Genomic DNA, 24,499 nt, shown 5'->3' on the forward strand with positions numbered 1-24,499 from the left:
GGTAGATTCTCAACCACTGCGCCACCAGGGAAGCCCCAATATGGCTATTTCTAAGATTAGTAATTATTTTCATTCTTAAGATTCTCAACACTTTTATATCTAAATTTTTGTACTTTTTGCTAGCTTCATTTCCAAAAAAAAAAAAAAAAAAAAAAAATCCATGTCCTGAAATTCTCGAGGAAAAGACTAAACATGTTTTAACCTATATTTTAATATTTTTCTAAAAATGGTGTATAAAAATTATACTAGCTCAGAACTTGTATGAGCGAGAAAGTGGTGAATCTAATAGTGAGAATAAGATTCTCTCTTTAAAGGGACAAATACATGAAACCCAAATGGCTATTTTTAAATGAATCTGGATTTCAAAGGGAGTTTAAAATCAATATGGCTGTCTCACCAACTCATTTTGAATACACAACTCTAGGTAGATACTACCATTTAAATGACCAGTACAGAACTTCAAAGAAGTGACAGGGGGAGTTAAAATCAAAGTATTGGTTGTAGATTATTCCATTTTACAATGGATGCCCAATTTTTAACAGGTGGTTATTATGGGTATTTTTGAAGTAAAACTACTGTACAGTTGACCCTTGAGTAAAGTGGGTTTGAACTTCGAGGGTCTACTCATGCTTGGATATTTTCCAATAGTAAGTACTACAATACTACACAGTCCACGGTTGGTTGAATCTGCCTTTGCAGAGGAACTGAAGATACAGAGGGCTGACTATAAGTTATATGTGAATTAACCTCCACATTGTTCAAGGGTCAACTGTATTTAGAAATAGTCTTTTTTTTGGCCGTGCCATGTGGCTTGTGGGATCTTAGTTCCCTGAGCAGGCATTGAACCCAGGCCCTCAGCAGTGAGAGTGCACAGTCCTAACCACTGGACCACCAGGGAATTCTCAGAAATAGCTTTAATAATTACATATTCTAATCAATTTTTCTTAGTTATATTTCAAAATATCTCATTATATATACGAACAGGAAAAGTTCAACTTCAGGAAGAGAATAATGTAATTCACACTATTTTAGCTTTCAATGATTAAGATGACATATAAAAACCAGGAAAAAGAATACTTTCAAAAAATAGCCTTTAAAAAATTCTGAAATTAAAACTTTTATTCTTCATCTGCATGACTCCAACTTTGTAACACTGGAATAGAAAGAGTGTGTGAGTGTGTGTGTGTGTGTGTAGGAGTATGAACCACCTACATCTACACTACCAACCCCCAAAGGACAGAGAAAGTACAAGTATGTTATAAAACAAGGTTTATTCTGTAATACTTTATCATAATGAATTGCATCTCTTTGGTAAAAATAAACTTTATAAACAATTTAATAATCAGAGATTAGATACAAAAATTAAACATTTGTTAAGTTGTTTTTAATATGAGCAAAGACTGGCAACTGAGAAGTGGTTCACTTGGACTGGTCATCTACTTACTGGCAATTATAACTCAAACTCAGGGTAATTTTTATGCTACTTTAGAAAAGAGGATAAGGACAGTTTAATAACTCAAATTTCTTGAATCAGAAAGCATTCTTACACTTTCACTTAAAAATAAATAATAGTTACAATGAATTGGCAGTTATACATTTTTATACACTATATAATGGCAACATAATACTTTAAAATTAAGCACTTAGTTTAATAAGAAATGTACAACAATTTTAAAAACAAGTTTTGACAATGGCACTGGCAGTTAGATGCAAAAAATGTGCTTTAAAAAAAATGGCAGGTATAACATTAAAATACTCTACTTTGTCTTTCAATAAATATTTTGACTACATCATTAACATACTAAAGCAAACTTTGTTTAAATCAAAGCTTATATAACATTTCAAACTAACAAAAAACTATAAAATATATGTCAACTAGAAAGCCTCAAAGTTTCTTAATTAAATGCTATGGTCTTCACAAAAGGCTGTTAAGTTACTGTAGTATTTAAGACAATACTCTTCACAGCTTTGTGAAGTATTCACATCTGTTGCTTAAATTGCTGGGAAAGGCCTCCTGGTCTACCGAGACACACACATTCCCCCCTTAAAACTTTCTCTAGTTTTGAATTCGTGCTAACATATATTTAACTGATGACCTAGTATGACCCTTTACATAATGCCTCAGAAAGTAGCAAAAGAAAAAATATATATATTCTAAACTTTACTATATACAAAGGAATCTTAGTTAAGAGAAGTCACATTGGTTACAAGGAGGACATGAAAGGCTCAAAGGTGGAAAAAAGGAGGTGATCCACCAATAATTAGCTTCTCCATGTAATACTTTCTTTCTCTGAATTTGAAAAGTAAAATAAAACATGAACTAACTTAGTAATATATTGCACAAATAAATTTCAAAAATACATATTCATGAAACACTGATTCTATTTGGGATGTGAAAGATGAAGATTAACTGTTAAAACTTCTACTAGGGATCTATTATAAACTGGAATTGGTTGTAACAATTTATATTGATGCAAGGTAAATTATATGTTAGTTTAAGTCACAGTTTTAAAATATAAAATCTCTCCAGGATTGCCAAGTTGTTTTTATTATGGTAAAATTTGCTAGTAATATATTCTTAGAAATACAATTTCCAGTCCATAGGACTTGAAATGACCTTCCTTAACTGGGTGGTTATTAGCCATATTTTTATCTCAACAAACCTGAGGAATGGGATGTCTATGGAAGTACTAATGGGGGACCATAATTAAAAAGGTTCTTCACCTTAAAAATAACTGCCTTGGTAAATCAGCACATGGAAAGTGATGCACTGAATTCTATATAAGAATTCAATATATAATATCCTATAACTTCTTCCTGTTAGGTTTTAGTGTGAAAGTTTATTGACCTTGCTAGTGATGAATAGAACTTTTAACTTTTAAATTTGTGCGAAGAGTACAATGAAGAGGGAGAGAAAATCAAGTTTAAAGTTATTGTTATTTATATTAAGACAAAAATAACTTTGAAGATCTCTATTTGAACTGGGAAGGACTTTCCCCCTCCTTATCTTATTTTCCTTTACTTCACAAATGCTAATTATCTAATGGACAGGAACCAGACAGAACGTTTGTGGTACAGAATTTCAGTTGAACAAGATAAATTGGAACCAGATCATTAAAACACTGTTAATAAGGTCTATCCAGAGGGCCACAGCAAATAGCTTAAAAACGTTTTGTTATTAAAATGATTTTTATAATCTGTGTACTACTTATACCGTGGTAAAAACGATTTTTGGTGTTATAGTCACTGTCTACAGTAAAAGATGTTAACTTGGGTTAGCCATTTTCTGTAGCAGATGTGACATATATGAAGAACAAAAAAATCCAATACCTCATCCTGCACACTTATTCATTATCAACAAATTGAAAGATTACTATTTTTCAACAGCACCGATTCTATTAATGTGGCTATCCAGGTTCAATTACAATTAACATGGGAACAGGACAGATAATATTAATGTTGTTATCCCTGGCTTAAAGTCTTGCCAACTGAAAAAGACGTTTTCATTATGCTTCTCATTTCAGTTTTGCCCAAATAAACTCTACAAGTTAAAAATATTTGTTTGTTTAAAAAAAAATCCAAGAAAATGCTTTATTGTCATAGAAGTAGCTGAAAGTAACAAACCAAAATCGTGAGCTTATGTGTGTATGTATGTATATGTCTGTATGTATATGTATATATGAAATTATCAGAAAATGAAAACAAGGTCATTGTCTATGAAACAGGATGTAGCATGAGATAAGACTGAACTTTTGGAAAGTTGCTTCTGCCGTTGTAAAAAAAATATATAGTGAATAAGTTTAGTTTTATTAGTATCCCTTGTTCCTTTTGAATGATATAGTCACATTATATAAATGATATGAAAAAATGTATCATACAAGCAGATTTGTTCAAATACTGAAAAAGGCCTTGGTCAATACACATTTCGAACAGTAACAAAATCTTTTAGCATGGATTTAATGGCACATAATAGGTATTACACTGCCTCCTCAAAAGGATGTATCATATAAGATTAAATTTTATATGAATTTTGAAATCCACGAAGGCATTTTGTCTCTATAGTTTTGTTAAATCCTTTAACTTAACTGGGTGCACATACAAATTTAATTCATACAAAGTTTGGGCAGAAGTTTTTTCCTAAATGATCTACCTTTATTTACGATAACATAAGTAATACGTATTCAAAATGTTTATATTAGATTACACTCCATTCGTACTACAAGATTCTCAGAATGCAGCACATTTAACAAGCAAATGAAAGATCCTCTTATTGCAGAAGTGTGCCAAAATGGGTGTTAACTTCCTAATACACTCTATGGCTATATCCTTTCATTGGATAGTTTCTCCTCAACAAAGACAGTTAGTGGCTAAAATTTAAACAATGGTTGCAAAGCACTTTGGGAAAGAACAAATGGCTCCAATAAATGCTATGCAATACCTGGGAAGTTAAAAAAATTGAAAGATAATATTGTAATAGGAATTAGAGTGTTCTTAAATGAAATTACATCACAAAATTGCCTTTTCTAAATCCTAGAATTTTTGCTATACTGCCTATGTATCCAAAAGGAACTTTCTAGACATCTAGGATCTTTTCCAATTTATATTCAACTTTGTTCATGTGTCAACAAAAAATAATTAAAAACAAAAATGAAGACAAAATAAAAAATTGAAATCTCATCCTACTGAATTGCATGTGTCAAGAGAGGAGTATGTGAGAAAGAAAGCAGCAAAATTTTTAGCTGGATCAGCAACTATAATTAATTACAGATTGGAGGAGAAAATGAAAAAAATATGTTACAGAGTTGCCAATTCTTACATTTGGACACAACAGAATAAAAGATTTTCCCTACAACTTGAAGACAGAGGCTGGGGATTTTTTTTACATAATATTTCCAAATCTTATCACACTTATCACAGAAATTATGCTTTTAGGACTTCACATCATATTTATGATTGTGCATGATCCTAACAGCAATTATTTAATAAAAATTTAAAAAACAAAAATGTTTAGAAATAAACAGGTAATTAGCACCCCTCCCTCACCCTAAAACAAAAGAAGTCCATTATGGCTTTGATATCCCTTGTAAAGAATTAAGTAGAAGAGTATTGCCACATTTAAAAATAATTTCACACTAATAAGTATTTCTATTTTTTCCGCTGCTTTTGATTTTGTGTCTTTGCAGTACTTATTAGGGAACCTAGACATGTACGAATTCCAGCAAGGTGGAGCAGAGATCCAGCTGCCTCTTTGAGCTCCTCATCAATTTCTTGACATGACTGTTTTCGCATCTTTTTGTCTGGCTGCCCTTTTTCAGAGGTATCTGCACAAGCCTGTGATGCATAGCCACTGTCTCCAAGAGGATCATCTTCATAATCAACGTCTGTATCTTCTTCACTGTGAAATCCTTCACTGCCATCACTTCCTACATGGCTACTCTTTGGGATAAATTCATATACCTCATCCACAGAAGACAGGGAAGACACACTAGACCTGGATGCACAACGCTGTGCTGTCATGCTACTTGCACTGTAATTGTGGTCTTCTTTTGGATCAATGCTGGTGGCTAAAGAATCACTCTCGTGTAATCGCATAGCACTGGAATGATTAAATGCATTGCTATAACTCCTTTTTTTTTGCACTGCTGTTTTAAGAGGAAGAGGCTTCTCACCTGTGGAAAATAAAGTTTCCATCAATAAATCAAATGCATTTGATTGCAGAAACAGGCCATTTAAAACTACTATATCACTCCTGAATAAGTGCTTTAGATTGGTAATGTTTTGTGGATTTTTAAACTTTATGCAGACCATATCATCCTGTAGGTATTAATGTGAAACATTTTTAAACCACTTAATGGTATGTCTTGACCTTTCCATGGACAATATAATTACTTTGAGCTGCTTGCACAGAATGCCTCAATATCAATGTACCACTGGTTAGCTAACCATTTACTTATTGGTGTTTAGGTTGTTGCCAGTTTTCCACTATTACAAATAATACTGCAATGAAAATCCATCCACATGCCTTTTCTTACACATATGCAATATTTTTCTAGGAGAGATAACAAGAAATACAATTAATAAGTAAAAGAATACACACATTTTAAGTTTTAATTGGTATTTCCAAACTGCCTTCCAAAATGGTTGTACCAATTTATATTCTACAGTGTATGACAATACCCACTTCCTATACTTAACCCCTAATATTATCAATCATTTTAATTTTTCATAATCTCATGGACAAAAAGATAGTATCTCAATATTGTTTCATTTTGCATCTCACTGATTTCTAGAGAAGCTGCATCTTTTCAAACGTGTGTTGTCCATCTATATATTTCCTCCTCTGAGGCCCACCTATTCATATATTTTGCTGACTTTTCTGTTGAACTGTTTCCTTATTTCTTACTTATAAAATCTTTTTTATATACACATGTATACTCAATATTATTCCTTTGTCTGTTATATAAAGTGAAGAAGTATGTTGTCCCAGTGTTATGCTTAAAGATATCTGCTGTTGTCAGAACTCTAAAATTTTGATGTTTAATTAAATTTACACAGCTTTTATGGATTTTGCATTTTGCATCTCATCTCAAAAAAGGCTTTTTCCATTTCAAGGTTATAAACATACTTTTCTATGTTTTCTTATTCATAGCTTTCATTTTTACTTTTAAATCTTCAAGCTTAATTTCTAAGTATGCTATTTATTTCTTCATTTCTTGGTCAATGTAACAAGATCTATCACAGCATTAACCTCGATCTCTCAATTTCTCACATAAATTAAAAGAAATACAATAAAACAGAAACTAAGTTATTCAGATGAAAACACAATCTAGTTAGAAAGAAGTAATTTTGCCTGTAACACTGAAATATTTTGCATTCTAAATAACATTTGAGGGACTTCCCTGGTGGTCCAGTGGTTAAGACTCCGTGCTCCCAATGCAGGGGGCCCGGGTTCTATCTCTGGTCAGGGAACTAGATCCCACATGCCGCAGCTAAAAGACGCCGCATGCCACAACTAAAGAGCCCACACGCTGCAACTAAAAGAGCCTGCATGCCACAGTGAAGATCCCGTGTGCCGCAACTAAGACCTGGAGCAGCCAAATAAATAAATATTAAAAAAAAAAAATGACATTTGAAAGGCACTCACAAAAAATGTATTTTAAAAAGAAAAGCATGATTGCTTACATTCCAAAATTCCTTGTTCTATAGAAGTATTTAAAAGCATCATTGCAGTGGCAGCGTCAATATCAGATTCTGAAAAAGGAAAAGAGTGATAATATCCATGTTCTTTATAAAAGAGAGTCTATTATAAAGGAGAATTAAGAGGTACTAGAGATAATGAAAGTTCTCTTCTTTAATTATTCACAATGAAAATAAGAACCTGACCTGCATTTCAATAAGGATTGCCCTTAAACAGATTAAATTAGCCAAGAAAACACAAAAATATTAATACTGTCTTTAGTCATAATTATATACAAGCCTACAAGTACTACAGATTTATATAATACTCAAGAGCTCAAACATAATTATGGATATTCCGTAAGAAAAATGGGTTTTAAAAGGCTGGTAAAAATTTCAGCAGGTTCTATTCCAGAGGTCATTATGCTCTCATACCTACTTCTGTACTAAAAGTTCACCCCTCTCCATCTTGGCCATCTCTGTTAGTCTGAATAATCGTGATTGAATAAAAGTAAAATGGTATAATCTAAAATGTGAAGGAAAAGTTAGAAAATGTTTATAAATTTTAGATTATAAAGAATAAGTTTAAAACAAGACTGACATGAAACCCCCCATTTCTATCGCAAGGCTGGAAAATTTTTATTACCCCAAAGTTTTGCATTTTACTTGTAATATCTAATTATAAAGTTATTTTTGATAATAAATCCATGAGGATAGTGACTTGCTTTCTCCTCATCTTGACCATAAACTCTGTGAAGGCAGGAAATGTTTTTGACCTTAATAAACAGGCTTAAGTAAATCAGAAGACTGTTGCTATGAAGGAGCACATAATACTATACTCTTTCCCCTTGAATAAAATGTGATCTCATGAATCAGAGTCTCTAGATGAATGTCTTTCCAATTAGACTGTCAGCTTCCTTAAGATAGGAATCATGTCTTATCCTCTTTATGTTCCATAATGCCTGGAACAAATAGTGGTTCCTTGATAAATGTGTAAAGAATGTATTACATCTTTGCCATCCTTCCTTTCCTTAGATTAAGCTGATTATCACCAAATTACAGAGTCCTTGGCATGTTCTAAGTATTAACTTAGAAAATGGGCAAAGATGGGTCTCTAAGAACAACAGAGGTGGGATTTAAACCTGTGCAGTCTACCTCCAGAACCCAGGCCTTCAATTTGTACTCTATCATCATCCCTTAATACTTACTAAGCATCTATAATTAGAGTAGGAAATTTTGTAGAAAATTACCGAGTATACTGGAAATTCTCTATTCTGTTATTCATTCAATAGAGTGTCCTGTTATGAGGCTGACATCATTCCAGGCTGTGAGAATATAGCAGAAAACAAAACAGGAAAATCCCTAACCTCTCAGAACACAAAGAAATACAGTATATCAGAGTGAAAAACACTAGGGAGAAGAATTAAGGCGGAAGGGAGAGAGAGAATGTGAGGAAAGGTGGTTGCAATTTTAAGTAGAGGTTAGGGAAGGCCTCAAGGAGAGGTAACAGTTGAGCAAAAACCTCAGGGAGGTGAGATAATGAAACCATGAAGACATCCAAAGGAAAAGCATTTCAGGCAGAAAAAAACAGCAAGTTAAAAAGAATTTGAATCAGTGATTCCCACATGCCACAGCCACAGAGGCTAGCAAAACAAAGACCTCTCCAATTCCTATCTTTCAAAATGAGACCTGACTACAATATGATAGAGTTCAGTATTCTAACATGTCTTTGAAGAAAAAAAGGTACAGCTATAGCCCATATTGTATCTCTGTGTGAACTGGAAAAAAAAAAAACAACTCGCCTCCAGGTGAATGTTTCCCTATACCAAGGCACACAGCTTGGGGACTGGAGTGTGGGCTGATTTCAAAGCCCATTCACCGCCTCAGCCAGGTGTCCTTGTGCAGGGCACAACTTGCATGGCATTATACTAACAGAGAGACTCCTGCTCCATGAAATAATTAAATATTTACCTTGTTTCCAACTTTATTAAAAAAAAAAAGGGAGTGGTAGTGAGGGAGAGAATCTAATACTGAAATGCATTATAATGAGGAAACAATTTCAGGAAATCTATTAATCTTATAAATGAAGCACCTATAAAACATTCTTAATTTCTGAAATACAATACCTAAAACAAAAGAAAATTGACTAAGAGACTTATCCTGACAAAATAAGAAAGCTGCATGAATACCATTTCCTTTCTTAAAATAATAACAAAATTAGGTACTGTTTCTATAACAGTAGAATGATAGGAAAAGTATTCCTTAAATACCCTTATTTCTTGTAGGAATTTGTTACAGGCAAATTAATTTGAATTTTCCCACATGAAATTACTTCTTTGCAAAAGGATTTTATCTACATCTGATTTGTTTGGTTTAGAACATTTGCTAAGTATGCTTCCCACAATGCCTTGCCAATTAACTAAAAAAAAGTTTAACTTCAGTGTTAAAATAAGCACCAGAGAAATGATCGCAGACACTCGGTAATCAAGAACACCTGATTATCAATGATTTGTCTCGGTCATCAAGAACACCTGATTAGCAATATAATCTTGAACTTCTTGGAACAAAAACTGTCTGTGTAGATTTTACAAACAATTTTTATTTATAGTACCAAATCAGTTTTGGTATTAAAATTAAACTTAAGACTTATTTGTTTATTGTCACAACTGAACACACTTCATAATGCTTTTTTCATTAGTAAGTACTTCATGCTGTTTTAAAGATGGTGCTGTGGTTTTAATAAACATACTATTAGCTATATTATTTAACATATTCAGTTCATGAAGAATGAAAATTTGGTTCTTTTATAAAGTCTTTTGTATATATTTTCTCTGACACTATTTAGTTTAATGCTATAATTCACTTCCAGTTTACAGTCATTTGTCATTAGAGCCATGAGAGCCATCAAAACAGTGAGTTAAACAATAACAAAAACAACAACTTAGTTAAAAGCCATATTATTTCCCTTTTTATCCTTCATAGTTCTGACTGGAGTTCAAAATATGCTACTGATTTAATAACTGGTTCAAATAAATCTCTGTAATAAGTGTTAATTTATGCCTCCTGGTTTATATTTTCTTAGCCTTGATGCTAAGAAATTATTAACAATAATTGAGAAAAAAATTTAAAAGACATCAGTCTTAACTAAACTATGTGAAAGTGAGGGTTATAATAAGACAAATAAGTTTCTATCATCTGATTCTCAGTCCATTTGCTTAAGGAATGATATGAGAACCAGAGGCAGAATTTAAATGGTTGTAAGCTAAGTAATAACTATAATAGGATTTACTGCCTTTATCAAAACCAATATACACATTTACAGAGCATCCAAACAGAGAAGCTGTTTCTCGTGATTCTTTAAAGAAGTAGGAGAGCGATTTCAAAAAATTACTAAGACTTTAGCTGCTTGGACCACCAGTTTACTTTCAATTAAGATAAAAATTATGCTAATTTGTAACCTTAAATTTGAACTTAGATATGCACTTAGCCCCTAACTTCATCATTAACTGTCTAAGTTTCATATTTCCTTGTAGTATGTTAGTGCTTAAGTATAAATACTAAAATTTACTAACTAGAATATAGCTCCATTTTTGTCTTCTTTGTTCACTGACATATCCTTGGTGCCTAGAACAGTGCCTAGCACACAACTGCGCTCGATAAATATTTTTAAACAGATGAATTTACTCCAAACCCACACCAAATATTGACAAAAACAGGTTTTGTTTTGCTATCTCAGTATGAGATCCCTGTGCCTCCTGCTGCCCGCTATACAATACTGTAAAATAGCTATTGGCAAGATGAGCAAAAAAGATTAGACTTTAAAAAAGATGATTCTGTGAAGTGACAGATGAATCTTATATTGGATTCTAATACTGGAGCCAACAATGAAACTTCAGTGATCTTTACAAAACACAAAACTGACAATATCATCTCATTCTTTAAAGACCTTCAGCAGTTCCTCCAACGCCTCATATCTGGTAGGAGTGCAGGCTCTGAAATCAGAGTTCCTTCTATACCATTTACTAGTTGTGTGACTTTGAGAAAGTTACTTAATCTCTCCAAAGTTCAGTTTCCTTATTTGTAAGAAAGGGTAACAATACCTCAAAGAGTTGCTGTAATGCGTGCGAAACACCACAGTCAGGAACTCAATGCGAACTAATGTTATAGTTATAGGAAGAAGTTCAAAATCATTATGCTAAATAAGCTCTCCTTGATTTGGCTAATGCCTGCTTAAACTTCTTCATTTGCCTTGCTCACACTAAACGATCACATCTACAGCTACTGGACCGAGGCTACCTGGTCCTCTTCTGTGCTCTTAGGTTTCAGCCATACTTAACCGACCCAGCAACTGTCCTCCACCAAACCTCTACCCAAAAATATCCTCCCAACTTCTGAGGCCCAGAGCTCAAGCATCATAGTTTCTTCTCTAAGAGGCCTTTCCTGACCCACCTCTAAGCTTAATTTGCCACCCACTTCCTTTTCTCCCAATGTACTCTGCATAATTCTAGTCAACCTTCTTCAATTAAACTGTATGTTGGGGCTTCCCTGGTGGTGCAGTGGTTGGGAGTCTGCCTGCCAATGCAGGGGACACGGGTTCGAGCCCTGGTCTGGGAAGATCCCACATGCCGCGGAGCAACTAGGCCCGTGAGCCACAACTACTGAGCCTGCGCGTCTGGAGCCTGGGCTCCGCAACAACAGAGGCCGCGATGAAGAGTGGCCCCCACTTTCTGCAACTAGAGAAAGCCCTCGCACAGAAACGAAGACCCAACACAGCCATAAATAAATAAATAAAAATTTAAAAAAAAATTAAAAAAACAAAACAAAACAAAACTGTATGTTTTCTGAGAGTAGGGCCTGGGTCTCTTTCATCTCTGCATATCCCAAAGCACCCAGTTCAATGCTTGGCACAATGGAGGAATTCAACAAGTACTTGTAGAATAAACAGTTGAATGTTGATTAATCGATTTATCGTTGTATTTTTCAAACTTTACCCTAGAAATAATATCGAGTTATGAAAAAGCAAATTTCCTCAGAAGTCTATGAATATGTGCTAGAGCAACCTGATTTAATTATAAATTCTCTTAAGTTTTTGTGTGGTATTACGTTTTCCTGTTAAAACTCATGAGAATTGTGTATTCTATTCCAGGACAGACTTGCATTGGTTGACAGAATGCCAACCACCCTCCCCACCAAGTTAATTACTAGAAGGGGAATAGGCCTAAGACTCACAATGATAGAGATGGAGGGAAGTAAGGTGTTAGCAGTCATGGAGAGATGTAAACTCATTAGATGAAGGAGAAGTACCTATGCTCTAGTTGTGGAAGCTGCTCCCCAAAGAAGAAGAATTTGGATGGAATAGAACAAGAGCAAGAAGAAATTCTAAATAAACCCCAGAATTCAAAAGAGAAAATGTTCTCAAAATGCGTATATGAACTAAGCTTAAAAGACTAAGGGTCAGAACTCACTGAGGTAATAAAAAGATAAAGGAAGTTTCAGCAATACCTAAATGTAAAGAGAGCACATTTACTCATGCAGGTAACAGGAAAATGGATACTTGCCTTATGTTAAGTTACAACATATCTGAAGCAGACTCCCAATCCGCTTAACTTTTTTGCAGAGTCCTCTTAAGCTTTTTCACACTCTTTCCCTCCCTTATTTTTACAGACCACCATCATATTGTTTCCTAGGCTTGGCTTAGTGTAGTTCTAAAGAGCCTAAATATCTCTGATACACAGAAAGGCTTTTAGTCTGGGAATTTCTATTTTTAAAGGTCATAGAAACATCTGTAGGCTCCAAAGCAACAATGCTAGGAAAACTTATGTTAATATATCACTAACCTGTAATACTATGAGTAGGGGGGGGAAACTGCAATTTCAGAATTTTGACCTACTTTTTAAAAGTCTACAAAATTCCAGAAGTTAACTTATTGCTTTCTTCCTAAATTATAGTTCTTTACACTTAACCTATAAAAGAAATATGTAAAACCATCCCTAACTCAAAGGCCGTACAAAAACAGGTGGCAGGCCAGATTTAGCCCATGGGACATAGTTTGTCAACCTCTATTCTAGTCTGACAGACTTAAAAAGATAATTCTCTATTGCGGGCATTACTAAGAAATATTTCCCTATTTTCAAGGAAAAGTATACATAAAAGGAAATGAAAACAGGGATATAAAACAGTATACACAGTATAATTAATCCCAGTGGAGAAAAAGTGTGTGTGGGAGGTGGGGGGTGTATGTTCATGCACGCAAACATATCTACTCATGTGAAAGGCATAAAAAGGACCAAAGCAATTGTATTAAAATGTGAACAGCAGAGGTGCAAGATAGATAGGGGTAGGGGATTAAGAGGTACAAACTACTATGCATAAAAGAAATAAGCTTTAAGGATATATTGTACAACACAGGGAATAGAGTCAATATTTTATAATAACTATCAATGGAGTATAACCTTAAAAAATTGTGAATCACTATGTTGTACACCTGAAACATATAATATCAGGTATACCATAAAGTATACCCCAATTAAAAAGCTAACAGCAGAATAAAAGGTACGTTTTAGTTTCTTTTTTATAAATGTTTTTATTTTCCAAAATTTCTACAATGAACATTTTATACTTTTATAATTAAAAAATAATTAAACAAAAATTCTGATTTTTGATCTGAGTTTTTATGATTTAAAATACTGATCTTTCACATACCTTTGAGAGTTCGCACCTGGTTCTGCTTGAGTACAGAGCTTAAGTAGTGAGGTGATAAAGAACCACTGAAAAATAAAGAGATAAGACAAGCATACTTATAAAAGATCTTTATTTCACATTTTATAGAACTTAGTTACAAATACAACTAATTTGTACAATAAAAAACACAAACTATTTTTACCTTGTTTTCTTTGCTAATACTATTCAGTTTAGGAAGAGTCTGCCAAAGCAGAAAGAGCATAAGATCCAAGTTTAAATCACAACTATCTGGGTGTTCTTAGGCAAAATAATTAATCTTTTAGTTTCTTCATCTGTAAAACAGGAATAATTAAACCTCCCACATAGGGTTGCTGTGATAATTAAATAAGAATAATGAATTTAAAATGCCTGGAACAATAGACAATACATAATAGTTACTGTTTGATTTTGTATTGGATGCCTAAGTTTGATATGATATTAATACAGGTGTTACTATAAAAATAAAGTGTTTATCAAAACACTGTTTAAGGAAGACTGTATGGTGATGACAAAAAACAGATAAATTCCTGATTTAATCAATAAATATCGGTATCAAATTAAACTTTCTATATTCATGAAAAGAGACCCGTAGTTTTTTTTTTAGTTCCAAAAATTAAGACATTTTTGGGACAAACTATTTCTCTTCTTTGGAATTTGTGATAGTATTTTAAAAAAATCTGTTTTGCTAACCAAATTAAAAGTCTATTTCTTAGTCACAGTTTTACACACTCTATAGATCATTCTCTTCCTCAGACTTACCAATTATGACATGAAAGGGCTACACAAAGTCGTGTCAGATGGAACTGTCATTTTGCCAAACAATGATAAAGAGAAAATGTTTCTAAAAATATTAAGGTAATGTTTTAAGGTCAAAGATTATAATCTTTATGCTGTTGTTTTATCTACCTGTTTTTAAACCACAAAATCAACTTTATTTAACATATAAACATATGATAAAGTTAAAAATATAAACATGAAAATGCATCATATCAAAGGCACAGGAAAGTGTATTTTTGATGGCATACAAAAAAGAGTGCCAATTCTCCCATTTAATTTTTAATAAAAAATAACATTGCTAAATAAAACATGAAAGGACCATCAGCAGAACTTACCATTAGTTTCTAAACTATTATTTTTTTTAACTAGGACATCTCATAAGCACCAACATTAAAGAAGGTATCAACTCCCAAACAATGAGAATATAAACTCTGATAACGTCTTTTCTAGGTTTCATTTCATAAGGATAAACCAGTTCTTGTTACAATGATCCTTCTAATCTACTAATATGGTAAATAAGCTTAAACCTCAATATGAGGTTAAACCTCAATATGAGTATATAAGTATATATATTGCTGACATTTCAACTTAGTCTTACTAATTTTTTAACTGTATCTCAGCTATAACCACTCCTCTAAAAGTCATCTAATAATACTTAAAGAAATTAAACACATGAAATGTTGATAATTGTTGCAAATGGGAGTTCACTCTTTCTCCCTACTTTTGTGTATGTTTCAAAATTTCCATATATTATTTTATTAAAAAGCTTAAAAAACTTTTTATAGACTACCCTTAAAAGTATCTTGACAAAATCTGTCATTTTTAACTCAAATGAATATACGTAATAGAATTAAAAAAAGATTCTGAAGGTTTCTTTAAGAAAAGGAAACAATCAGATTTAAGGACATCATATCATTTTCAGATTTAACTTAAAATTGGAAAGCTATAAGATCAATTTAGTGATCACTGAGTTAGAAAACAAAAGCCAAGGAAAATCATAATTATATTTACTAGCAGAAACAAAACAAATAAAAAACTCCAAAGCATTATTTTACTTGACAACATTTAAAAATTTGAGACTTGAACATAATTTTCAAATATTAAACATGTTGTGAAGGAAAAAGACTTAAAATAGAAAAAGAAATATAAATATGTATATAAAAATGCTGCAATGACAAATTTAATCACCTTATTTAAAAATTTTTAAATATACTTTTACTTTCCCATGTCTTCAGGTCAGCATTAGCACTGCAGACAATTTAAATGATTTAACCTTTACAAAAAGGTTTCAGGTTATACCTGAAATCATATTATCACTGTGTAGAGTTTAGTTAGAATATTATTAACTACATTTTCCAGAATTTATGTTCTCACTTATCCAACACCCTGTTTCCTAATAAGTTAGACTATAAGTAAAAATGCCTTACGCTAATGTCTTATCCATAAATCTCTATATAATTAAAAAACAAAAAAAACTACAACTCTAAGTTTCTCCATCTCATATAATGAAATCTTATATATCACCACTGACATTTACATGTTAGATCCTGTACCTTTGTGGTGATGCAGGAGGGGTGTAAAATGTTGATCTTGAGGGAAAAGGTTGCTTCTTCAGTGCTTGCATAAGGTTGGGTTTATATTCTGGATCAACACACCATAAGGAACCTTTTCCATTAACCTAGAATAAAATATATAAGAATTAGTAACCTGGAACTTAAGACACACAAAATCAGTGTCTGAATGTTTTTAGTAAATGTGTGTGGGGAAAAAACCCCAATAGTACCTTTTGAATACAATGCAAAAGTTGAAGTAAATTTGCTAGGAATGGACTATGTGACTAAAAGTCCCAGAGGCAGACTGCCGGGGTTCCTATCCCCTGCCCTGCCATTGACCCGCTGTGTAATTTTAGGAAGGTTAACTAACCTCTATTTCTCTGGGCCATTATTCCCTTATTTGTAAGGTATGGATAATAACAGTACCTACCTCATAGGCTTGTTCTATGGATTACATTATGCATAAAGTACTCTGCACACTGCATGGCACATAGGGCCACAGGACTGCACAACTCTAGGACATGGCATTCACATCACATTCTGTGAGAATGTTACACCACCAAGCTGTGCAGAGAACAGCATGAAGGGCTGTACAAGGTGGCCCTCCACATGCTAAGATGTCAACAAATGTTACCCCTTATCATTACTGTTAAAGAAAAAACAAAAAGAAAAAATTAGGTAGTGTCATTCTCCCAAAAGTGCTAAACAATATATTAGGTGATGCATATAAAAATAACTTTATTTTTTAATGGCATTAACACTAGTGTTTAGTTTCCCATTTAAACTGTTTAAATTCGAGGCAAACAATTTAATGAAAAGATGGCAAAAGTCTCAAAGAGTAGTTAAGTCAAAAACTGAGGCATGGAAAAGACTCCTGTAAAAGATAAAAAAGAGGAAGAAGTATCAACTCTTCCCTCAAGATGGTTAAGTTACAACATTCGAGGAACTTCTGGATAATATAGTAATGGGCACACAAGCCCAGATTTCATGGAAATAGTCATTAGAATCTAAAAATAATACAATTTGTATGATTTCTGGAAACTAGAGAAAATATAACAGAAGTGCCCGCTAAATTGCAAATGGGAGGTGCCTGAAAGACTGGCTTGCCCGCTCCACAATTCCCCTAATATGAAGGAACAGCTTACCAGGAAGGTAAGTGGACAACATACCTGAAGAATCTCACGAAAATGATCTAATGTGCAAGGGGAAAGGCCAGGCTATGAGATAATTCCTTCAAATAGGTTTGAAAAATGCTGAGTATTTTACCTCTTTCCTTCTTAGAAGGTTACATTACATATTAGCAGATTAAGGGTCCTAAACAGTCCTGCTTTAATTAAACCTGTTTTAAGAAGTTTCCCAAAGTTATTTGACACAGAACCTCTTTCTCCCAGGAAACATCTGAGGAAGCTAGTGTTCTGTGGAACACCTATGAAAAACACTGATGTAATTAAAGAATTCTTGGAGAGTATACTTTCCAAATATTAACAGAAAAAACTAAACATTGATTAGACCACGAAGAAAAATAAATTCCCCTTTAAAGATCACTGTAGCGCAAAAAGAAAAAAAAATATCCCAACAACAAAATTCTCTGACCACTTGGAAATTTATAAACACTCCTGTAAAAAGATAGCCAAACTACAATTACAGATTATCTAGTAAATAAAAGGTATAAGAAACACAGTTATATAAAAACTAAGTGGGTGTGGTCAAATGCCACACACACTAGTAGAGCTAGTCAAACTAAATAACTGAAGGGCTTCAGGAGCTGTAAGATCACCTGCAAACTCTTCCTTCAGGATGTATCTTTCCTACTTCTTTAGCTGAACATCCATCCCTACCTACACATCCTGAACAGTCTGACTAGATGCACATCCCTACAAATGTACCTCATCTACCTACAGCTTACATACAAAACCCTATAGCCATGCAGAGGAGGTCCAACTGCAAATTCATCCCACACTGCCCCAGAGCTAAACACTACTTGTACAGAAGTTAAGAGTACAAGCCTTGGAGGAAGAATACCTATTTTGGAATCCTGGCTCTGTCACTTAACAGCTGTGTAACCTTTAGAAAAACGTCTATGTTCTCTGTGTATTAGTATGCTCAAAATATATATAAAACAGTACCTACCAGACACAAAAGCACTCAAACATTGGCTACTACTGTTATATTTTATGTTCATTTTCTTTGTAGTTTTAAAAATTGTTCGTTTCTTCCAGTCTAATAGCATGCAAATTTGTTTTTCTGTTTCTATTCTGCTAGTTATTGAGACTAAATTTTAATAAATATTTTTGAAGATATTTAATCTTTTGAAGATACAAACGTCAAAAAATAAATATAAGGTATAACCTGACCCCCTCCCACCATGATGTACAAAGCTTCCTCAGAACTAACTCACAAGATTAGTGAGATTCAAACTGTTACTAATTTTTGTTTTTATATTACACCTTTTCTATTTCAAAAACCTTTTCTTAAAATTTGAATTACACTTCACAACATTAACAATTATATAGACAACAATAAAACTGACCTGTGTCCTATTCCCCTGCTCCTTTTTGCTTGTATAAAATCCTACATGATGTAAGCTATTATCATTGCTGAAGATTTAATGTGATAAATTCCAGGGTGCTTCCATTTCCTGAACTCTTTTTCAAGGTAACATTAGTCTATTACTGAGGCTTTTTTATCTCTAAATATCATGTCGTAACTATTATAGCAGAATGGCATAATGAAAGAATACTGTTTCACACGTTTTCAAACTGAGGTGCTAATCATTGCTTATTGATTGGCTACTTCATAGTGGACAAATCACTTCATCTCTTAGAGTCTGTCCTCTCATATTTTATCCGTAAAATTAAAAAAACAGGCCACTTCACTGAGTTGTGATGAGAGTCAAATAAGGTAATTTATATGTAAGCGACATAGAGCTGCAAACTAAGTGAATACTAAGAGATTATACTGAAATTGGCATGTATCAATAGTAAGTTTATATGGCTTAATAACAATATATTCCTACTCCTTCTCTTCTAAGAGATGAGGGAGTTTTTAAAAACATCAACAATAAGAACAAAAATCAATTAATTCTGAAGAGACAAAAGTTAGAAAAAAAAGAGATGAATTAAATTGATAAAGGAAAAATGTTTTTGTCTGAGGAAAAGTATGGTAATTGAGTATAAGGCAGTTTTTAACATCCTAGCGACTTAAACATATTGGAAAAGAAAAACCATGGGTGTCAAATCACACTGTAATATAGTAAGAAACATACCATACTATCAGGTGAAACTTTTTCTGGCCTACAGCAGTAAGATATCACATGAGGTACACTAAACAAGTATTTGAAATTTTAATTTTTTTCCAAAGGAAGTCAAATTTTACAAATGTAGTTTTGCATTAAGTGATGGAACATCTTAAATTAGATATATTTTCAGTCGCTTGGCCTAAGTGGTAAATGTGTTTTGAAGATTGGGAAATAAAACTTTAAAATGTTAGCACCCACAACATCCTTTGCCCCAAAACCACTTCAGTTTCATATAGAAAAGATATGCATGATTATTTTTCATATATTGACTAAGACAATTATTTTAATAATTCTAACCATGTTCTATCTTGGTATTCCTGAGATTATACTCCTAGAAGCTGTTTAGTTCAAATCTACTTTTAAAATTCTCTTGTGAGAGAACTGCAAATTATTTTGATCTTAGAAGAATTGCTATTTCTTTGAAACAGCAAATTGGAAGAACTGGTACTGAAAACTTGTAGTTCAGGGCAGTTAAGTGTCTTGAGTAAGTTCTCCAAATAACAGTCTGGTTTATGTTACCATGGCAGCACTTCCGTTCACTGGGTCTGTTCACAAACTATCAGTAACAAGATGAAAGTATATATTTGCTAATCTATGTTTTAGAATCTAGAGCAAAAAACTTATTTGTAATCTAAGTCTCACTTAAAAACTTTGCTTCTTTATTAAGTTGTGCTTAGATGATGGAACACAAGTAATAAAGAGTTTTAGAAGTTAAGTATTGTTTTAAAATAAATTTGCCTATTACAAGACACATTTTTTGTGCAATGGAAACAGGAAATGTGCATTCTCTCATGTACTATTTTGCATTTTGGAACTCTAAGGCTTCTGAACTTATTTGGTAAAGAACCACAGAAGCTTTTGAAGAAATGAGGAATATATTAAGAATTGAACTTTAAAAAGATTTATCTTAATGGAAGTTGTAAAGAAAACTGGGAGAAGAAACAATGTTCCCTATTCCTGAAATGTTTTTATGTACCTACCCTGTACATTTTAATAGTTTCCCTCCTTGACTACCTTTTTCAGTGGTTTTTAGAACCACTAAATTTAAAAGGGCGTTCATAACTCTTGCTTATAGTATGAACTTTTATGGTGGCTTGCATGACTTCCTTTCTTGGGATTTAGCTATTGAAGCAAATCACGACTACGAAAACGTACAGACTAAAATTGTACTAAACCAGGCAAAACTTCTAATTTCATGTTTCCCAGTTAAAATCTCCATTAACTGTTTTAGTTTGGCTTTTACAAAAAGTTAGAAAAGCAGATTTAAGACTTCAGTGTTAACATTTGAAACATAAAAACAAATCAAAACAAAAAAACACCATGTCTAGCTTTTGTAATTTTAAAATTCTGAGACAGATAAATGCCAAGCCAAGATTTTTAGACCCATCTTTTGAGAGTGGTAACTACGGTATGGATGAGGGTAGGAAACTAATCAACAGCTATACCAACTGGCTGGGTATCAATATCAATTTGCAGTTTGACCTGGACCTCTGTCAATCTTGTCTTCTTTTTTGAGATTACCATCTCTAGATAACAGCTTTCATCAGAAAAGTGCTTTCAAGGTTGCCAAATTCAGTTCCAGCATCTAATGGAAGTAAGTATAGCTTGCTTGCCTTTGGCCGATTGGAAGAGAAATACTGTCGTTTTGAGGCATTGATTCAAGAAGTATTTTATAAATTAAAAAAAAAAAGAATTCACAAGCATTCCCAATCCCACTTGAATGTATCACTTTCTGTCCAAATTTCAGACATTTAAGTAAAGTGATCCATTGATTTTCGTGAAGACCATCACCTACCAGTTCCTTCCCTCCCACCCCGACTTGTGGCAATAGCTGGCTAATTTTTGTGCCAATGTATTACAATTTCTGTATTTATTCTCATATTCTTTATTAGCTCATAAGATAATTTCTTTCTCTTTATCACACTCTCCCTGAAATCTGGACTGTATGTTTTCCCATTCACTAGCTTTCACTTCCTTAATTGCTTTCTTTCTCTAAAGATTCAAAAATGCTCAGGTTAATTATATAAATAATGCGTACAATTAAAAATTAGGGACAAGAACAAATCCCTTTTGATCACTAACACAAATTATACCACACTAGACATATTGTTCTAGAACTTTACCACAATGAATATTCTTATATATTGAATGCATCTCTTTGTGTGCAAGTATGAGTTTTACTTAAGGGGAGAAATCAGAATCTGATCCACTAGATCAAAGGATACGCACGTTTCTAATTCTAATAACTACTGCCAAGTTGCCTTCATGAATGGTCATACTAATTTACACTCCTATTAATGGTGAGAAACTATTGATATTGATTTATTTCCCTATATCTTCAACTAATAAAACATTAAAAAATTTTGCAATCTAATGGGTAAAAACTGGTTTTTTGTTCTTTTCATTTGTATGTCCCTGATTGCTAGAGAGGATGAACATCTCTGCATATGTTTATGGCCATGTGTATTTCCTTCCTCTGTGAACCCCCTGTTCATATTCTTGTCAATTTTCCTATCAGGTTTTCTTTTTCTTATTGGATTGTATGTGTTCCTTACATACAGCGGTGTGCTGCTGACTGTAAACATCGCCTATCCATTTTGCATTTAATGACATAATGTTGGTAGCTCGAAAGTGGCCACAATAGAAATAACCACTGTTCATATATTTTTAGTTCTAATCTTTTGGGTGCTACTTGTCTCAATCACTTCTTAGCTAATCATTTTCAAGTTTGTTTTTTTTTTTTTGCAGCATTTGACACTGTTGCTCATTCACACTTAAACTGACTCTCCCTGGCTTCCACTATACCATACTTTTCCTAGATTCTTCTACTGAAAATCAATGCTGAGGGCTTTAAACTTAGAGCTTTAATACCATAACATCACTACCATTCCTGTATCATATTTCTAAATATCTAGTAGACAGTTCCCCTTTTACATCCCATCATAAGCATAAACATAATAGGTCTAAAACTAGAAAAGAATTAAGGATACAGTTCAAAAAATAAAATCTAGTAATGCACGGTAGAAAGGATAAATCCAAAATTTCCAATGCTTTCAGTCATCTGAAAGGGAAGTTTGACTGGGGCGGGGGGATCTGCTTCCAAAATGGCTCACTCATATGGCTATTGGAAGGAGGCCTCATTTCCACGCCACAGGGGCCTCTCCATGGGGCTATTTAAGTGTCTGTATGATATAGCAGCTGACTTCCCACAGAGCTAATCAGCCAAGAATCCAAGATGGAAACCATAATGTCTTTTATAACCTGGACTCAAAAGGCACACTCCATCGTTTCCACAATATCCTCTTGGTTACACGAGTCAGCCCTATGCAGTGTTGGAGGGGACTCCACAAGGGCACGAATACCAGAAGGTGGGGCTCATTTAGGGGCCATCTTGGAGGTTGGCTATAACAGAGACTGATCCTTTGAAATTGCTAAGGCTTTGTTTAATGGCCTAACCACATAGTTGGCCTTCATAAATATTTCATGTGTAGTAAAGGATGTGTTACACAGCAATTTATTACATAGCAATAGATAACTAATAAGCTCCTAAGTTAGTTATAAGATGATGATGTGTCCAAATGTCTTGCTACCCAGGGTGTGTCCATGGATTAGAGGCATCAGGATCACCTGGGAGCCTGTTAGAAATGAAAAAGCCTCAGTCCCCATCCTAGATTTGCTGAAGCAGAATCAGTATTTTAACAAGATTCCCAGATGATCAATAGGTACATTCAAGTTTGAACAGCACTGTCCTATAAAATCCTTCAGTTACCAAAAAATATAAGTACTTGTCCTTTTAACTTTTATTCCAAATAAGAATAGGAGATTTCTGCTACCACTTGGGGTATAGAAAGCCATAAAAGAACATCATTCCCAGCCTAACAAGAAAAAAACAGGACTTCCCTGGTGGCGCAGTGGTTAAGAATCCGCCTGCCAATGCAGGGGACACGGGTTCGAGCCTGGACCAGGAAGATCCCCATGCTGCGGAGCAACTAAGCCCGTGTGCCACAACTACTGAGCCTGTGCTCTAGAGTCCGCGAGCCACAGCTACTGAGCCGGTGTGCCACAACTACTGAAGTCCGCACGCCTAGAGCTCGTGCTCCACAACAAGAGAAGCCACCGCAATGAGAAGCCTGCGCACTGCAACAAAGAGTAGCCCCCGCCTGCCGCAACTAGAGAAAGACTGTGTGTAGCAACGAAGACCCAACACAGCCAAAAATAAATTTTAAAAAAATTAATTTTTTTTAAAAAAAATTAAAAAACAAAATAGCCTACATAACCATAATTTTTTATGAGCCTATTTGAGATCTAAGGCTGCAAGACAACAGAAATAATTGAACTTTGAAGTATGACAGGTCCTGTGAGGAGAGACGAAACATATGAACAGTTTCACATTTGGTAGAGCATGGAAGAAGTGGCAGTCACAATAAAAGGCAAGAAAAAAAAATACTCAAAACTGTAGGCAGGCAGGAGACCTAAGGAAGAAACCCTTGGAGACGGAGATAGATGTGCAGAACCTACCACGGTCTGAGGCTGGAGCAAATATCAGGCAAAGCCCATTCATGCTCCAGGCCCTGAATGAGCATAAGGTGAGATCAGATGTCTCTGTGGCAGAGGCACAAAACCTGCCTAAACCCTGGACAAAGCTCCATAAGAAGCAAAAGCAGTCTGCCACTGAGAAACAGGCAAAATACACTCCTCACCCCAGTCCCCGGGAAAGGATGGCTGCTGTTGGGAGAAAAATACAAAACCCAGCTATCCTCACATTTCACTGACACTAGGCAATGTATTCAATACTACATGCCATTAGAAGGGCAGGAAATCTGTTGATGCCCAAATCCTTCAAAGATACAAAGCAGAGATCTACTGCTGCTGGGAAATGGTCTCTCACTTGTACCTAGAACTTCCCACTGATATTAGGCAACATCTACTCACCATGATGGGAATGAGCAAGAAATTGGCCTGAGCGCTGGAACAG

At 34.0% G+C, this 24,499-nt stretch overlaps 1 protein-coding gene across 4 annotated transcripts in view; it reads right to left on the minus strand.

The window, feature by feature from the left end:
- Positions 1–1,252: 1,252 nt before the first annotated feature.
- Positions 1,253–24,499, minus strand: part of FOXN2 (forkhead box N2) — a 56,673-nt gene continuing 33,426 nt past the window's right edge. For 3 of the 4 annotated variants that reach the window (XM_082358254.1, XM_082358255.1, XM_082358256.1), the window contains exons 3-6: positions 16,227–16,351; positions 13,879–13,943; positions 7,183–7,251; positions 1,253–5,669 (exon numbers count right to left, since the gene is read on the minus strand). In XM_082358254.1, coding sequence (XP_082214380.1) covers positions 5,146–5,669; positions 7,183–7,251; positions 13,879–13,943; positions 16,227–16,351 — 783 coding nt within the window. In that variant the 3' untranslated portion in view covers positions 1,253–5,145. The remainder of the gene's footprint in view (positions 5,670–7,182; positions 7,252–13,878; positions 13,944–16,226; positions 16,352–24,499) is intronic. The other variant, XM_082358257.1, reaches the window with a different exon arrangement.

Source organism: Balaenoptera borealis (genome assembly GCF_965194805.1).
Source record: "Balaenoptera borealis genome assembly, chromosome: 15".
NCBI lineage: Eukaryota > Metazoa > Chordata > Mammalia > Artiodactyla > Balaenopteridae > Balaenoptera > Balaenoptera borealis.